Source organism: Hemibagrus wyckioides, linkage group LG13 (genome assembly GCF_019097595.1).
Source record: "Hemibagrus wyckioides isolate EC202008001 linkage group LG13, SWU_Hwy_1.0, whole genome shotgun sequence".
Taxonomy (NCBI): domain Eukaryota; kingdom Metazoa; phylum Chordata; class Actinopteri; order Siluriformes; family Bagridae; genus Hemibagrus; species Hemibagrus wyckioides.
Window position 1 is genome coordinate 12707967 of NC_080722.1, and position 15551 is coordinate 12723517.

Here is a 15551-nt window from a genome sequence, read left to right on the forward strand (position 1 = left end):
ACATTTCTTCACATATCCCTGCTTGTTAGAGCACAGGGTCAGCCATGATACAGCACCCCTAGAGCTCAGAGAGTAAGCAGCCTTGCTCAAGGGCCCAACGCTGACAGATTGGCAGTGCTGGGGCTTGAATCCCTGACCTTCTGACCAGTAACCCAGAGTCTTAACTGTTTAGCCACCACTGACCATAGACAGAAATACAGACAGACAGCTCATTTTATTCATTCCATTCACCTATTACAGCAGCACAGAAGTTTAGAAGTATACTAAAAGTAATTTAACATTATAAATGACCCCAAAACAGAAATATACTGTACAAATATGTATATGCATATCTGAAAAGAGTACAGAGTGCACCGAGCTGTGAACATTGGAGATTTAAGCCGCAGTCTTGAGTGGAATTAAAGTGGTAGCACAGTGCAAGTGTTATCAGTGTAAACATTGTAAACTGTGATAAAATGAACAGGGTTATATGGTGTTGTATAGAGTGCATATAAGGAAAAAGGGAAAGGGATAAATGACTAGAAGTGAAAGTAATACAGTGAATACCAGTCATGTAATTACTTCAGCTTAAGTCACAGCTTTTTTTCTTATAAGTTGTACACTGTAATTTGACTTATTGAACTAACAGGTTTCGGTTTTTGGATATTTCTGGACATGTCAAAAAGCTTCAGTAACAATACAGCTGCCTGCTCATCTTTAGTCTTTACCTGCTCACTCAAACATGTCCCTGAGACTTGATGGGATTAGGAATTTGACTTAAATGTGAGGGTTAGATGACAAAGACTTGACTGGGATTGACAGGTGGTGACTTAAGATTTAACATAGGCATAAGGATAGGGGATTATAATATAAGGGCTGGACATAGAGGGTGCAAGAAGCAGCATGTGAGGGAGGAGCCAAACTGTCATACAACACGTTACACACTAGTACAGGGAGGCCCAAAAGGCTACATGCATAGGTGAAATTTACAAATCATCTTCCACATGATTGCTATTTCTATGCAAAAAACACAAAGAGTTGTGTCTCCCACTCACAATGAACTCCTGTCATCTGGTCTTACACATGAATTACACTTGAATTTTATTTCCTTTAAATGATCCTTGTGTTGTATCTTTTCCTGGTAAAGGAAACCATTCTTTTGTCAATATATATATGAAAAATGATATGAACGGTTTTAATTATCCTTTTACGGTAACCTGTCAAGAGAAACCCTGTACAAGAATCTGCTCAATTTATAACAACCAAATAAGGAAATAAAATGCATCTCTTAAGCAGAATTTACATTATCATAGAATAAGGTATTGCATGCTTTGGCACTTGGCCTGAGTGGAATTGTCTTTCCTGGACTTTGCTTCCAATGTTGACACATGAGGCATGCAGATAGTTTAAATAAATAACTCCTGCAGATCACTGACACTGAAACGTCCATCAAATAAGGGTAGTGTATTTCTCCATGATACTGTGCACCAAGTCATAACAAATAGGTAACAAGTATGGAGGAAAACACAGCAGGGCTTGTTTTTATAGGACAATGATCCAGAACAGTTGTGTTCGTCAGAAACACGGCCCTCCATGAGAAAATCTACCTGTGCTTTCTTGATGAAAGGGGCAGCATTTCCTCTCCTCTTTTAATCACAGTGACACTAACCAATTGTGCACTGATGTATGTGGAAGAGGGTAGATTGTGCTTTTCTATAAGTGTTATACTATCTGTTGCTGTTGGTTAGCTTCAAGAGTCTCAGAGGAAGCATATGGTGGCCTACATCCTCCTCTGTTGGTAGCTGCTGCAAGATAAGCATAATTTCAAATAATTTCTATACTTTGCTATATGCAGCTGTGTACACAAATGTGGATGGTGCTGGATTATATTCATCATTTACACTCATCCTACTTATTGAACCCAGAAAGATGAACTAATAATAAAAAACTTTTTACCCCTTTTCCTTTATTCTCCATCCATTTCTCTGTAAATACACAGAAATGCAGTACAGTAATCCATCCAATGATGTTTATGTACATTGCTGCATATGGCAAATTATATCAACAATGTGAAACTATGGATGTTTAATTCATATTCTTTCTTATAGAGCAGGTTTGATTTAGTGTAGCCCTAACAAACATGTACTAACATGGGTGAAGTTTCTGGAACGTTTGCATCTTTCAAATCAAACTGATGTCCATTTATTTTGTACACCGCTCAGGCATAACATTATGACCACCTGCCTAATATTGTGTTGGTCCCCCTTTTGCTGCCAAAACAGCCCTGACCCGTCATGCACTGCGTATTCTGACACCTTTCTATCAGAACCAGCATTAACTTCTTCAGCAATTTGATCAACAGTAGCTCGTCTGTTGGATCGGATCACACGGGCCAGCCTTCACCCCCCACATGCATCAATGAGCCTTGGCCGTCCATGACCCTTTTGCCGGTTTACCACTATTCCTTCCTTGGACCACTTTTGATAGATACTGACCACTGCAGACCGGGAACACCCCACAAGAGCTGCAGTTTTGGAGATGCTCTGATCCAGTGGTCTAGCCGTCACAACTTGGTCCTTGTCAAACTTGCTCAAATCCTTACATTTGCCCATTTTTCCTGCTTCTAACACATCAACTTTGAGGACAAAATGTTCACTTGCTGCCTAATATATCCCACCCACTAACAGGAGCCATGATGAGGAGATAATCAGTGTTATTCACCTCACCTTGCAGTGTTCATAATGTTATGCCTGATCTGTGTATATCTTTACTTTTAACTACTTAAATTTAAATCCAAACATATTATGTTTAATTCCTGCCACATTAATCTGCTATAACATCACCTGTGCTGGTAGATGCTGTCTGATTATACAACTGATAAGGATTTTTGATCATAGCACCCAGCCATTCATCATCAATAGGGTTCTTTCACATTTTTGTGTTGGATCTCCACACATTCAATTCAACAGGTTATAAATAAACCAATTGATCTGTACCACACAGTGGCTTAGTGGTTAACACGTCTGCCTCACACCTCTGGGGTTGGTGGTTTGCCTGTGTGTGTGGCATTTGCATGTTCTCCCTGTGCTCTGGGGATTTCCTCCAATACTCTGCTTTCCTCCTCCAGTCACACGTGGTGTAGGCATTTTTACTTTGCTATGATGATTAGTCATTTCCAAAACATTCTCACTAAAGTCACTAAAATCAGCATTACTGAGAACAAGCTACAGATTATGAATGTTATGCTCCGTTCTCCTACATTATCAGACTGTTGGCATGGTTTAGGTTAAGAATGGAGGTTAGGCATTCTCATCTTATCTACATGAGCTCATTTATTTGATCAGTTGCCACCCAGTCATGTCTCCTGTTTTCAGTGTCTGAAGCATGCAGGGTGTTCATGTTTTTTTTGTTTTGTATAATTAACTTATTAGGTTTATCAGGTTTTGAAACCTTTCTGTTAGAGAAACACTTTGTTGTAGGGTTCTGCGCTGATAGTCTATGTGTTCCCATAGATTTTGGGGCGAACGGGTTCGCATGAAAGGTTCTAGATTTGACTGTTTTCCTAAGAGTGCTGGCATTACCTTCAGGATCTAAAAATCTAGAGAAATGTCTCATGTTGTCTTATTTATCAAAGAGACAAAATGCTATATTATACTGTTTTCTTTTCCCACTACAGTGTGATTGATTTTTTTTAATCATTCCTAGATGCTGATGTTGATGGCTGAAACCCATGCATTTTGGAATGTTTATCCAGGCTCCTGAATATTACCAGGGCGTTTTATATTCACAAATGAATAAATGCTTGTTTTGAAGTATCATCAAACTTAATAATGAGCATGCCAACTTAAAATTACAAAATTATACAATGCCTTAATGATTCTTATTCAAGCTGTTATACATAGGTATAATGTATTTTGTATTGTGATTTAGCCAGGCAGAGGAGGAGTTTATAGGCTTTACTTTTAATCTTTTGAATAATATTATATCTCTCTACATCAGTTTATCTAGCAATATAACAGACAGAGCACCCTGAATTGAAAGACCTTTTTCATCATAGCCAGTAAAGGAGAGATTAAACAAAGGCTGCTAACCAGATGGGGATAGGGTCACTAACAATTCCCGGTGCTCTGCAATGAACACCATTTAAGGGAATCTTCTGCCAGAATGGATAGTGAACAGCCAATGTAAATGTTACCACTTCATTGCAATGCTCCTATCTGAAAAATAGTGTTTGTAGACCTCATTCAAACACTGAGAGACTTTCACATCTATAATACCGTAGTGGATTATGAGCATGTGTTATCAATCATGCCCTGGCATGGGTCATTACAGGGTACACTTAATATTCATTTTCGCGAACTGCTTGAGAGTTATTGCTCTGGGTCATGGTGGATGTAGAGCCTAAACATGGAAGCACGAGGTGGGAACACACATTCATTCACACCTAGTGGCAACCACATGGGCCTGTGGAAACCAGAAGGAGAGAGTGAAATGATTTTCTTTACATATCCCAGCTTGTTAGGGAGTTGGAGTTAGCCATGATACACCACCCCTGGAGCAGCTCTGGATTGTACCAGGAACCCAATGCTACCTGGTGCACCACTGTGTCACTTCTGCACGTATGTTATAAGATTATCCAGCCATTGAGGAGCTGTATTTGCACAAACTTTATTCTCAGTGGAATCGAAGACAATGCAATAAGGGTTATAAGCCCAGGCAAAGCTACAACTATGTTGTAGAACCTGTCTAGGAGACTGAAACGTCACATGACTCCTGAGTAGTTGCTTTAAAGCAGGCTTTCATCAAAAGGCTTTCATTATAAAAACACAATTAACAAATTACAAAAAAAAAATAAAATTTGAATCATTGCTTAGAATACTTTAATGATTTAGGCTACTATAATGATTTACTCGTCTCCTAATTTTTTTTTTTTTTTACCCAAATCCCTTATTAATATTAGTGAACTATGAAGCCGGTACAGTAATGCCAATTTTATTTTGCATCAATGAACAATTGCAAACTTGTCCTACGCATAACCAAGAGCCGCCTGCGTTATAATCTGGCACGTATATCACAATTTAAACGGAAAATAACTATAATTACCCTGTTACGTAGGTTTATTTATTCATAAATAAATAAATAAACACGTGAAATAGATAAAGCTCAAATAGTCTGCACGCCTTTACGCATCAGCATGACTTTGCGGGCTTGGACGAAGTCTCGTCAAATATCGCGTGACGTGATTTCCCTTCCAACTTCACCAACACTCCCTCCCCCCATTTTTTTTCTCTTTACGTCTCTCTCTCTCTCTCTCTCTCTCTCTCTCTCTCTCTCTCTCTCTCTCTCTGGCGCCCTCCCTTTTCTGTCTGAACACATGAAATTCAGAGGATCTCCTCCCGAAACGCGAACACAGCAGTCAGAGAAGCGCTCGGCGACACCCCCTCCCCGTACAACATGGCTACAATTGTCACCTCCACCAGGTTTACGGAAGATTACCAGCTTTACGAGGAGCTCGGGAAGTAAGTGGCTCGTCTACTTTCTGTACCTTCGGCGCAACTTAACTCCCCATGTACGTGTAATCCCATTGTTTTAGCTAGACGTTGACAGCAGAGCAAACGACTCGCAACTAGTCCTAAACCTCGATGAAAGCACAGCACGTTGCCTTCCAGATTAAAGCCGCGATATAAATGATCGGGTCTGGGTCCGGATCAGATAGCGGTCAGAAACGGCCAGCATTTCGGCGTGTTTACGCATTTGACTTGCATTTGCTTGTGGTTTGCTTACTTCGCTTTCATGCACGTTAATGACAGCTAGGCTGTGATGAAACACTGTAACCCAGCCAGGAAGCTGTTCGGTTTGCTCTACAGCAGTTTAACTAGAACAGAACAAAACACACACACACACCTCTTATCAAAGTGCTGTTGAAATTCATGTCGGCTAGAGGGGGGTGCGATATGACATTTTCACGGTATGATCCCCTTTACAAGATATCGCAGTATCCCGGTATTAATCGACACAAAGCTGTGGTGACACGAACATGGCTCACTGATCCTTTTCATCTGTTTATTGTAAATTCTGCACTGTATATGTGCATTGTGCTGTTGTATGCTGTGCTGTAATCCTCCTGAATATCCTGGAGATTTCATTGCAGTGTTTGTTGTTGTTGTTATAAAGCGGAATGAAAATAACAAAAACCTGACTAGTGATGTATATATGTATGTAAACTCAAAATGAATCAAATTCCAAGTGGCTTACAATCAGCATGAACAGTTTTGCACTCAAGTCTCCTTCAACAGAATTGACTTCATGGTAAATCTATATTAATAGCACTTTTTGACCACGGTTTTAAAAAGGAAATTATTTTTAATCTTGCTACCAGGTGCTACCTGGCACTATGTCATATCGTCTCAGGGAGTTTTTCCCTTTGCTGCCATCGCCTGTGGTTTGCTTATTAGAGATAAATTCATCATTTTAATAGTTATACCCTGAATATGTTCCTGTGAAAGTGTGTGCTTTCTGATAATGTCCATTATTGGAAGTGCTATACAAATAAAATTGAATCGAATTCTCTGATGTGCGAATGGCACGGCCGTAGTGGAGTCAGAAACTTGCTTGGGCAGTGAACAGGTAAATAGGTAAGGTAAGGTCACGTCCAGCAGGCTGCTAGTCGGCTGTTAGCTTCTTAAAAATTAAGAGCATTTGCCACCTACTTCTCATGATCTTTCTAGGTTTTTGCTTCTATAGTGGTTTTTAAGAAATTTTTTAGGAATTATACCTTTTTTATATGATTTTCATATGTTTATGGTATTTTGTGCCAGATAATTTATTTTGCATGTCAGCATGAAGGATAGAAACCGTCTTGTCTCATCTACAGTTCAATCTCTCTAGCCCCGGCACCTGTTTTCAGTGTCTGATGCATGTCTCTATACACTCAGGGGGAAAAAGGTTCTTTATTTATGCTTGTTAAAAAGATGTAGTTTTAAACCTTTTCTGGAAAGGAAACACTGATGTAGAGATCTACACTGAACCTTTTTCATTTCCCATAGAACTGGGCAACCAAAGACATGCTAAGGTTCCTATAATTGACTTTTTTTTTTTCCCTAAAAGTGTAGGCTTTTCAAAATCTTTGCTATTGCCTCTGGCAGCAAAATAATGGGAGAAATCTTGAAATTGACTCAGTCATGTGTCAAATAAATGCTGTATTATAAAGTTTTTTTCTGTTTAATCTACAGTAAAAATTCAATTTGATTAGTTACACCTCACTTTTCGGGCGAGCAAATGTTAATCTCTGTTTGTGATATCTTGTATGGATCTGACACTCATACCCACAGCTCTTATATATATTTTAGACCTTATATGTCTATATATTGTATAGTAGTAGTAGAAGTAGTAGTAGAGTTGAGTGGCTCCCCATTCTGCATGTATCATGGCTCTGCCTCTGTGTGACATATGATTGGCAGCCATTCTATGCATTGCATCAGTACCCATTCAACACATTACATGTGTGACATCACGCTGTCTTTTTTTTTTTTTTTTTTTTTCTCCCCAGGGGTGCCTTTTCCGTGGTGCGCAGATGTGTGAAGAAGTCTACAGGCCAGGAATATGCTGCTAAAATAATCAACACGAAGAAACTGACAGCCAGAGGTAAGGTTCGACAGTGGCCCGATTCACGGTAAACGCAAGTGATATCATCTGGCTCCGGCATGCTAGTAAAGCTCCTTTGCTGTTTTACTGCTGTGAGCGATGGGGGAAGTGGAGGCAGAAGATCTGGCATGTTGGCTGTCTCCTGGGATTACATGTCGTTAATAAAAGAGCGTGCTCTTTAGAAAGGGGCTGTCCGAATGTCTTCTCCGCAGCTCCAGGTATTGTAGGGCACACAGCAGTGCTGCGGTATGCGTTTGACACGGAGACACGAGTTACGGTTCCAGCCAGGTCACGGTTTTCTGGGGCAACGAATGGAATGCCGAGTGAAATAAATGAGTAGCATTGTGACGGTGATATTCGATTCCTGAAATTTGAGTGAGCGTCACATGAAAATACACCATGGGCTTTGTGTGCCTGAACGTTTGGAAATAATTGCGTAAACGTATCATTTCAGAAATAGTCTGCTTTTGGTTGCTCTAGCACTAGAGGAGGTGAGAGAATACAAAACATTTGCTGGTGGATGTTTGTTCCCCAGACATAAGCTCATGCTTACCGATAAAGGAATAAGAGATATGGAGAAGTTTACTTCAAGTGCTTGGAAGCCGTAGTGCTGCGAGGTGGTCTGTGTTTGCCAGTGCTGTTGCATTCACACTGTTGATGTGCGAGAATATAAAAATACCTTCCTGAGCACATCATTAAGCATTAATCAGTTTGACAAGCTCGAAGAAGTTGGATGTTTTTTGGCTCTTAGGGTAATGTTTTACATACTGATTAATCATGTCTTGTTTAGTCAGTTACAGACATGAATCATATTTTATAATCAAATGATTCTGAAATGAGCAATAAGTTGTTTTTGTAGTACGGCCTCTTAAGACTTACGCCTCAGCACTTTTGGAGGTTTTCATTAAATATTCTGGCCGTGGGTAAGGAACTACCAACTTCTTAAATATCCTTTCACTCTCCTCCATTCTACCAAACAGAAATTCTTCATTGAGTTAATGGGAAAAGTGGTGTTCCGTGTGGAGTATAAGTGCCTCATCTGGGGCTCGGCCTCTGTCTTTGATGAGCTGCTTTTCTCCAGCACTTGCACCAATTAAGGGCTGCTTCAGAGGACCGTACTGCAGCCATCCTATTAGCTGAGCAAGAGGGCATGACCGAAAGCCCTGACTGGTCATATGGGAAAACAGCATTTCAACCAGGGACCGTTCCATAGCATTGCTCAGCACTGCTCAGGTCAATTTATCTAGTGGCTATTTGACATTGTTTGGAGTTCCTTTTTGTCCTGTATATCCACTTTCAGTGATTTTTATGTGGTTAGTGCTGACAACAAGAGTAGATCAATGCTCTAAATACTTTCTCATCCCAAAAAATTGTTATTTGTGAAATCCCCCCCCTTTCTCTCCTCATGCTTTTTCATCTTCAGACACTTAAGGATTTAGCTGAAAGATGTAGTTGTGGATCTGTAATGACCCAGTGATTGGATGGTTTGACCCAGGGCTTGTTGCAGTAGCTAGGCAACCGTTTCCCTAGAGCCGTTTCTGATTGGCTGGCATAGACGAAGAGGACAGGACTAGCTGAGCGGGGGACGGATAGCTGGAGACCAGGAGAAGTGGGGGGAAGATGTGTGCACTGCAGGTTTGTAGACCCATTTATCCTTAGTAAGTATGCAGTTGTGTACAGAGATGCGTTTCTGTTAGATTGTGGTTCTGTGACTGTTAACTGTTGGCCTGGGTGTAAGAAAGGCTTCCTGTGACTTAATTGTTTTATGCCCTCGTAATTGAACCATCTGTCTGTGTGTCCCACTCTGCCCTGTTCATTATATTTCCTGGTGCATGGGTGGAAATGATTGGCTATAGGATCTGCCTTGAGATGTCCTATGTGTGCTGTCTAAATGACCCTTTTTGGCTGTCCTCATACCTCAGAGATCATATCCAGTATATATGATAGACTGAGGAACTCTCATTTCCTTCAGCGTAACCTAAAAAACGCTGCTTTGTTTATTACATAATTTCACAATTAATTGTATCTGAAACGCTGTTTTCTGGCTCTTTTGCTCTTTCATCTATGTATCCATCCCACCCTCTTTCTATTTGTGTGAGGATTGCTGTGTATTGAGGTTAATCCACTTATTTAATTGTATCTGACTAAGACTCTCTTGGGATCCCAAAGAACAGTCTCTTGGTTTGCACTTTTTTTTTTTGTCGTTCATACAAGATGTGTGAATCAGTGAAATGAAATGAAAGATGGAAAAGGGGGTCATTAGGTGCTGTGTCGTGTAAAGGGAGTCCCAGTCACTAAGCATTGTTGATTTATAACTTCTCATGATTTAGTCCAGGTCTTCTTGGGGGTTTCTCTAGGTCACATGAGGTTTCAGTAGCAGTAATTTTTTTTGTGTGTATCCACACATTTGTCATTAAGCAAAAATGAAGCTTGATGGCTCAAACCTAGTTTTATGTTTGGCCATTTGGTATACTAAAGCTGCTATAGTTTATTTAGACATCCTCCACCAAATCTGAATCGAACCAAAACCTAAGCTCTGGGAAACAATATGAGGGATGCGATGAGCTTAATTGCGTGTTAGCTCGCCTATTGACAGGCTTGTTTACTCCAGCTAAGCAGGCCTGTGTGAGAAGGAGGCCTGTCCTGAATGGGTCAACAACCCAGCGATGTGACCCAGGTGCATCTGAAACCGTTCTGACACCTGAGTCAGTTAAGATCACTGTCACTGAGTCTGCATGCAACTCCCCATACTTTTCCAGGCCTATGTAGTAGTATAACCATTTTCATCAAATCTATGCCAATTTATGCAATATAAAGGCAGAAGGTGGCGAAACAGACATTTCTGTAGGCATCTATTCAAGACTAAATGTTTTTCGATCTCCTCATTTAGATTTCATTATGCTTGGTTAGAAAATCATCCAGGCGTGTCGTACTGTTTTGTACTGGGCGGCGCAATATTGCATGGGACAACAGCTATGAATCCATGACCCCTCATTTTGTCATTGCTTCTATTATTACATTATTTCGTGATTTGTGCTGTAACTAAGCACCTATGCTGTGTTTTTGTTGTTACTTTTAGCACCATGATGACCATACAGAGACATACGGGTGGAGAAATAGTGCACACCAATATTTGGTCAACATTCAGCGTTTAATGTTTGTATTATACGCAATGTTAAGTTCAGGTCAAGTCCCATTCCCTCTCAACAGGCTTCTGAGTGTTCAACAGGACTGACCATAGCCGTGTGAAGCAAACCTTCTCTGCACTAATTCACCAGTAGCAGTGTTCGAATGGACACAAGGCTGAAACCAGCTCCTTCATTCCTGCTACAGTTGTTAATGTTCCCTGTTAACGCTGGCATTGTGTGGTTTCTGTGGAGCTTCCAGAGAACTGCTGCTGGCTTCGTGGGCAGATTTATGCAATGGGAAAGAGTTCAGAGTTCCACTTCAGAGTGCAAGATTAGTTCTTTATTCTCCTTCTCATAGCATGGTCTACCTGCTGGTGTTCCCTCTCATTTGCTGTTAATAAAAAGACTTAAAAAAGACCAGAATGCAGGATCTGGTCTCTCTCCTAATGGTGAGAAAGTGGAATGGTTTTCTTCCAGTTTCTGAGTTGTTTTTTTTTTTGTTTTGTTTTTTTAAATATGGGCACTACACTTATTTCCACTGTGCCCCTTTTAAATGCTTTGTTCCGAGTGACCCCATACTGTGCCTTTTTTGTGAAACCTGTATCGATTGCATCTTTCCCTCCCACCTTTCCTTTCCAGGCTTTTTTTCCCTCTCTCTCTTTCTCTCTCTCTCTCGAACTGCAGACCCTCTCTTACGCATTTTGTGTTATAACAATTAGATTAAAATCAAGATATACACTGACATTTGCCAAACGAAGTTGGGTTTGCTTCGTTTTCAGACTGCAGCGCCTATGAAAGCGTACAGGCAGAGGATGGTGGCTCTAAGCCTGAGGAAAGCAGAGCTGTGCAATTACGCACCTGAGTGGGAGCAGGGAGGTGGGAATGGCTGATTGTCACAAACGCACAGACAGAGAGAGATAGAAGGCAGTCGGTAGTAGCGGGGATATGAAGGTTGATCCTGTATACCTGTTATGTTTGGATTTATCCCGACACCTTTTATGTGAGGAAACAATATATTACACATTATTCACACAATTCAATGAGACCAAGTGAAGAACTGAAAATAAAACAGAGAACAGTGTATTTGTGGGTTTTGTGTGTCCACACTGGTTGCACGTGAGAAGCACACAACACGATGCTCCTGAAACACCTGAAAATCGTATACTGGCTCAGTTTCAGCAACTTTCCAGTCAGAGCTCACCTCTAAAGTGGCGTCGTCGGTTCATCAGCAATCAAATGAATGTAATAAAGTGTCACAGAGGTCGATGTGTTCATATCGAAGGTAACGACCGTGTAGTCTGTGCGTTCTTCTCTTAACTATAATGGCTACTGCCATAAAATGATCTTAAATAAGCGCTTCTTTTAGCCAGTTGTTCTAACATACAGATGTTTGGTAGACAATGAATGGATTATAAAAGGCATTAATTATCAATGGATCCTAAACAGCGTGGATGTTTTTCATTCAGAAATAGGTCAAATGCACAATCGCATCTCGCCGTTGTGTTGTCTTTTGGCTCGCGCATTGGTCACTGGGGATTTGAACTATGAAACAGTTTTGAATAAATTATGGCATGATGTCAGATTTGTTGCACTCGCCCGAGCCACGTGTGGAGGATTTTTATGCTGACCAAGCAACACAAAACAGGCTCGTTATTTTAGCGTGAAACTGAGCTACTTATCTTAATACTCGGTAATGACGTAGCGTTTGTTTAATGCTCTTGTTGGGTGCTTTGCCAAACATAGCAAGTTTTGTGTCTTTTTGGAGATGTTTAAAATCAGAATTTTTAAATCTAAATATAAATGCGATGCTTCGTTTTCTTGCCTCATAAGAAAAATCGCACGAGATATCCGTCACTCTGTGTTTTATCCTATAATACTGCGATTATCTAATGACACAGTGATCATTTTAAGCTCCCGTGTGATCTACAGTTTTCCCCGTGCCACCCACCGCTAGCACACAATGAGAGATGGCGAGAGAAACAGATGGACTATCAAAGCAAGGAACATAAGCTGGCCTTCGCAAAGAGATTTCGAATGGAATGACTAAAAAAAGCAGACGGTTTTAGCGGTCAAATCGTTGACATCTGCCGTGCCTATAACAGTGCTTTTAATCAGTGTGTGAAAATGTAGGCTGCAATATGCTGAAAATTGAGGGTGGGGCTGACTGATGGAAGATCATAATGCAGTACAATATTAGCGCTGATTCAGTTTTAATTGAATGGGGTGAGGTTGATGTTGTATTTATGTGAGACTGTGGTCGGAGAAGCACAGTAAGACAAACCAACGCACCATTTCTGCACTCTGGTTACAGACTAAGTGAGCAGGAATGTTAAAGTAAGACTAAAATCTCCTAGCCATAAATCATGTTGACAGTATTTTCTCCTTTATGCTGCGCAGTTCAGGATACAGAGGAACATACCCAGACCGCAAAACACATACAAACACACCATACAAATATATATACACATACACAGGCCCTGACATGCAGATGGGACAGATACAGTTCTGGCTAAGGGCACTGTCAGGTTAAGTTGAGGTGCAGGTTTATTCACATGCCAGAGCAGGAAAGGAATAATCGTCACACCTCTTCATTTAAAAACAGCTTCTTATATGAGATAAAATAAACAATTTAGCTGTACATGCAGCAGGTAGGACGATCTGACTGCACTTTTATGGCTCTAATGTAAGTGTTTGTCATGGCTAATCCTCACCTGCATGACACACCCTCCCTCAACACTTCAGCCTCTTCTGTATAAATATTGGGCCTGCTCTCTGTTGCGTTATTTGACGTTGGCCTTTACTGTTTAACTGTGTGTGTGTGTGTGTGTGTGTGTGTGTGTTGTCTACAGGGCTGTATAAATCACCCCAGGCTTCCAGTAACACTTAGTAAACACTTTGGCCCATCGCTCAACACACGCTGGGCTCTGATGTTTATGAAATGTCAGCTAATACAGCGCTCTCCTGGCCCAGGCACAGCTTCTTTGTCTTTCTCTCTCTCTCGCTTTTCCCCCCTCCGTCTCTCCCTCTTTTTCTTCTTTTCTCTCCAGCCACAATTCGCACCTAGTCGATTTCTTTCTGTTTCTCTTTATCTGTTTTTCTTTTCCCACCCTACTCACTACCTCATGTTTCGTTTTCTCTATCTCTCCAGATATGTGTCGTTATCTGTCCTTTCCCATCACATATTTTTACCAGTGCCGTTAGGTCTCTCAAGCATTCTTTGCTCTTTCTTTTGGGGTTCTTTTTTAGTATTTTGTTCCGTTTTTATGTGGTCGGTTGTGGCAGGGTGGAATGGGGCGGGTGATGCAGAAAGGGCAGTTTACTGCGGATATACACACACACACACACCCCAAACGCACTGCTTTAGAAATATGCAGGATTGTTATCTTTGCCCTGCTGGACTGAACTATAACGGTACACAGGACAAGTTGAATGCGTCTGTTAAGATTTTTTCAGGGTTATCGCTCATACTTTTCTGGGATTGTCACATGTCTGACTCTCCTGCTGCAGTCACACTGTGTGTTTGCTCGGTCTTAACCACTGCTAGCAGGCTTCTTGCTCACAGTTCACCTCCCCACAGAGTTGAGGAATAAGGTCAGTGTAACAACCTCTGTCTTTGTGGCTTCTATCAGCTTCACTTACTGATTCCATACAAACACACATCTAAGTTCGTGGGACAAAGCTTACATCTGTCTGTCTCTCCTCAGGCTGGGTTGCATTACACAACGTTTACCATAATTATAGCCATGATTCACAGTTGGAGCTGCGTCTGTGCAGGTCGGATCTCGATTGCAGAATTTCGGGGCAGATGTCTTAGACAAACAGTCTAATTTCTTCCATCCAGATCAGAACCATCTGAGGGAGTCTGACTCACTCACTCACTCACTCACCCCTATATTTTCACTCACTCACTCACTCACTCACTCACTCACTCACTCACATACCCCTTCACAATCAACCAACATGTATTTGGGAGGTGGGAGAAAGAAGGCATCTAACCCCATACTGAGGAGCTGAGGAGCTGTGAAGCAGCAACCACCATCAGCTGTTCCTCGATGCAGCACATGTGCCAAAAATGTTTTATATGTTCAGTCTGACCCTGGACAGTGTCTGCCATTTGTTTATCAACTCCCAAAAAATTGTATGGTTGCTGTCAGTAGGCATTTGGTGTAAAGGATCTTCCCAGCGATGCTGTAACCATCCTTTGTTGGGAGTCCAGCAGAACATAATGGAATTCCTCTTTCCTCTATTGATCAGAGCAATACTAGCCATGTATTGAGCTTGTGTATACCGGATGAGGTTGCCCGATGATGCAGGTACAGGAGCTGCAGGTGCATGTGTTCAGGAAAGGAAGTAAAACTTGAGTGGAAATGATGATCCATCTGTCCGTCCACCCGGCTGTCCATCCATTTTCTGTATCACTTGAACAAAAACAAGTAGAATTTTCAATTCAAATATATTGAAAAACCGACATTATGTGGTGTAGTAGAGCTTTTCAGTGGTGGGTCATGTCAGAAGCACAAGTTCCTGTACAATGTAAATTCCAAAATGTAGCATTAGCATGAATTAAAAGCTACAGTTACTGAAGCTGTAACCCATTCTGGTGAGCCTTCAGTGTTTATTCTTACTTCACCAGCATGATTGTTGATGGATGGAAGGATGGATAGATGGATGGATGGATAGATAAAAGGATGGATGGATAGAGGAATGGATGGATGGATGGATGGATGGATGGATGGATGAATAGATGGTTAGATAGATGGATAAATAAATAGACGGATGGATGGATAGATTGAAACAGAT

General features: G+C 41.1%; 1 protein-coding gene across 12 annotated transcripts in view; it reads left to right on the plus strand.

The window, feature by feature from the left end:
- Positions 1-5313: 5313 nt before the first annotated feature.
- The window catches only part of camk2g1 (calcium/calmodulin-dependent protein kinase (CaM kinase) II gamma 1), a 63532-nt gene continuing 53294 nt past the window's right edge, over positions 5314-15551 (plus strand). For 6 of the 12 annotated variants that reach the window (XM_058406424.1, XM_058406421.1, XM_058406422.1 and 3 more), the window contains exons 1-2: positions 5316-5498; positions 7529-7623. In XM_058406424.1, coding sequence (XP_058262407.1) covers positions 5434-5498; positions 7529-7623 — 160 coding nt within the window. In that variant the 5' untranslated portion in view covers positions 5316-5433. Of the gene's footprint in view, positions 5499-7528; positions 7624-15551 lie in introns of all 12 variants that reach the window. The other 6 variants (XM_058406414.1, XM_058406416.1, XM_058406417.1 and 3 more) reach the window with 2 other exon arrangements.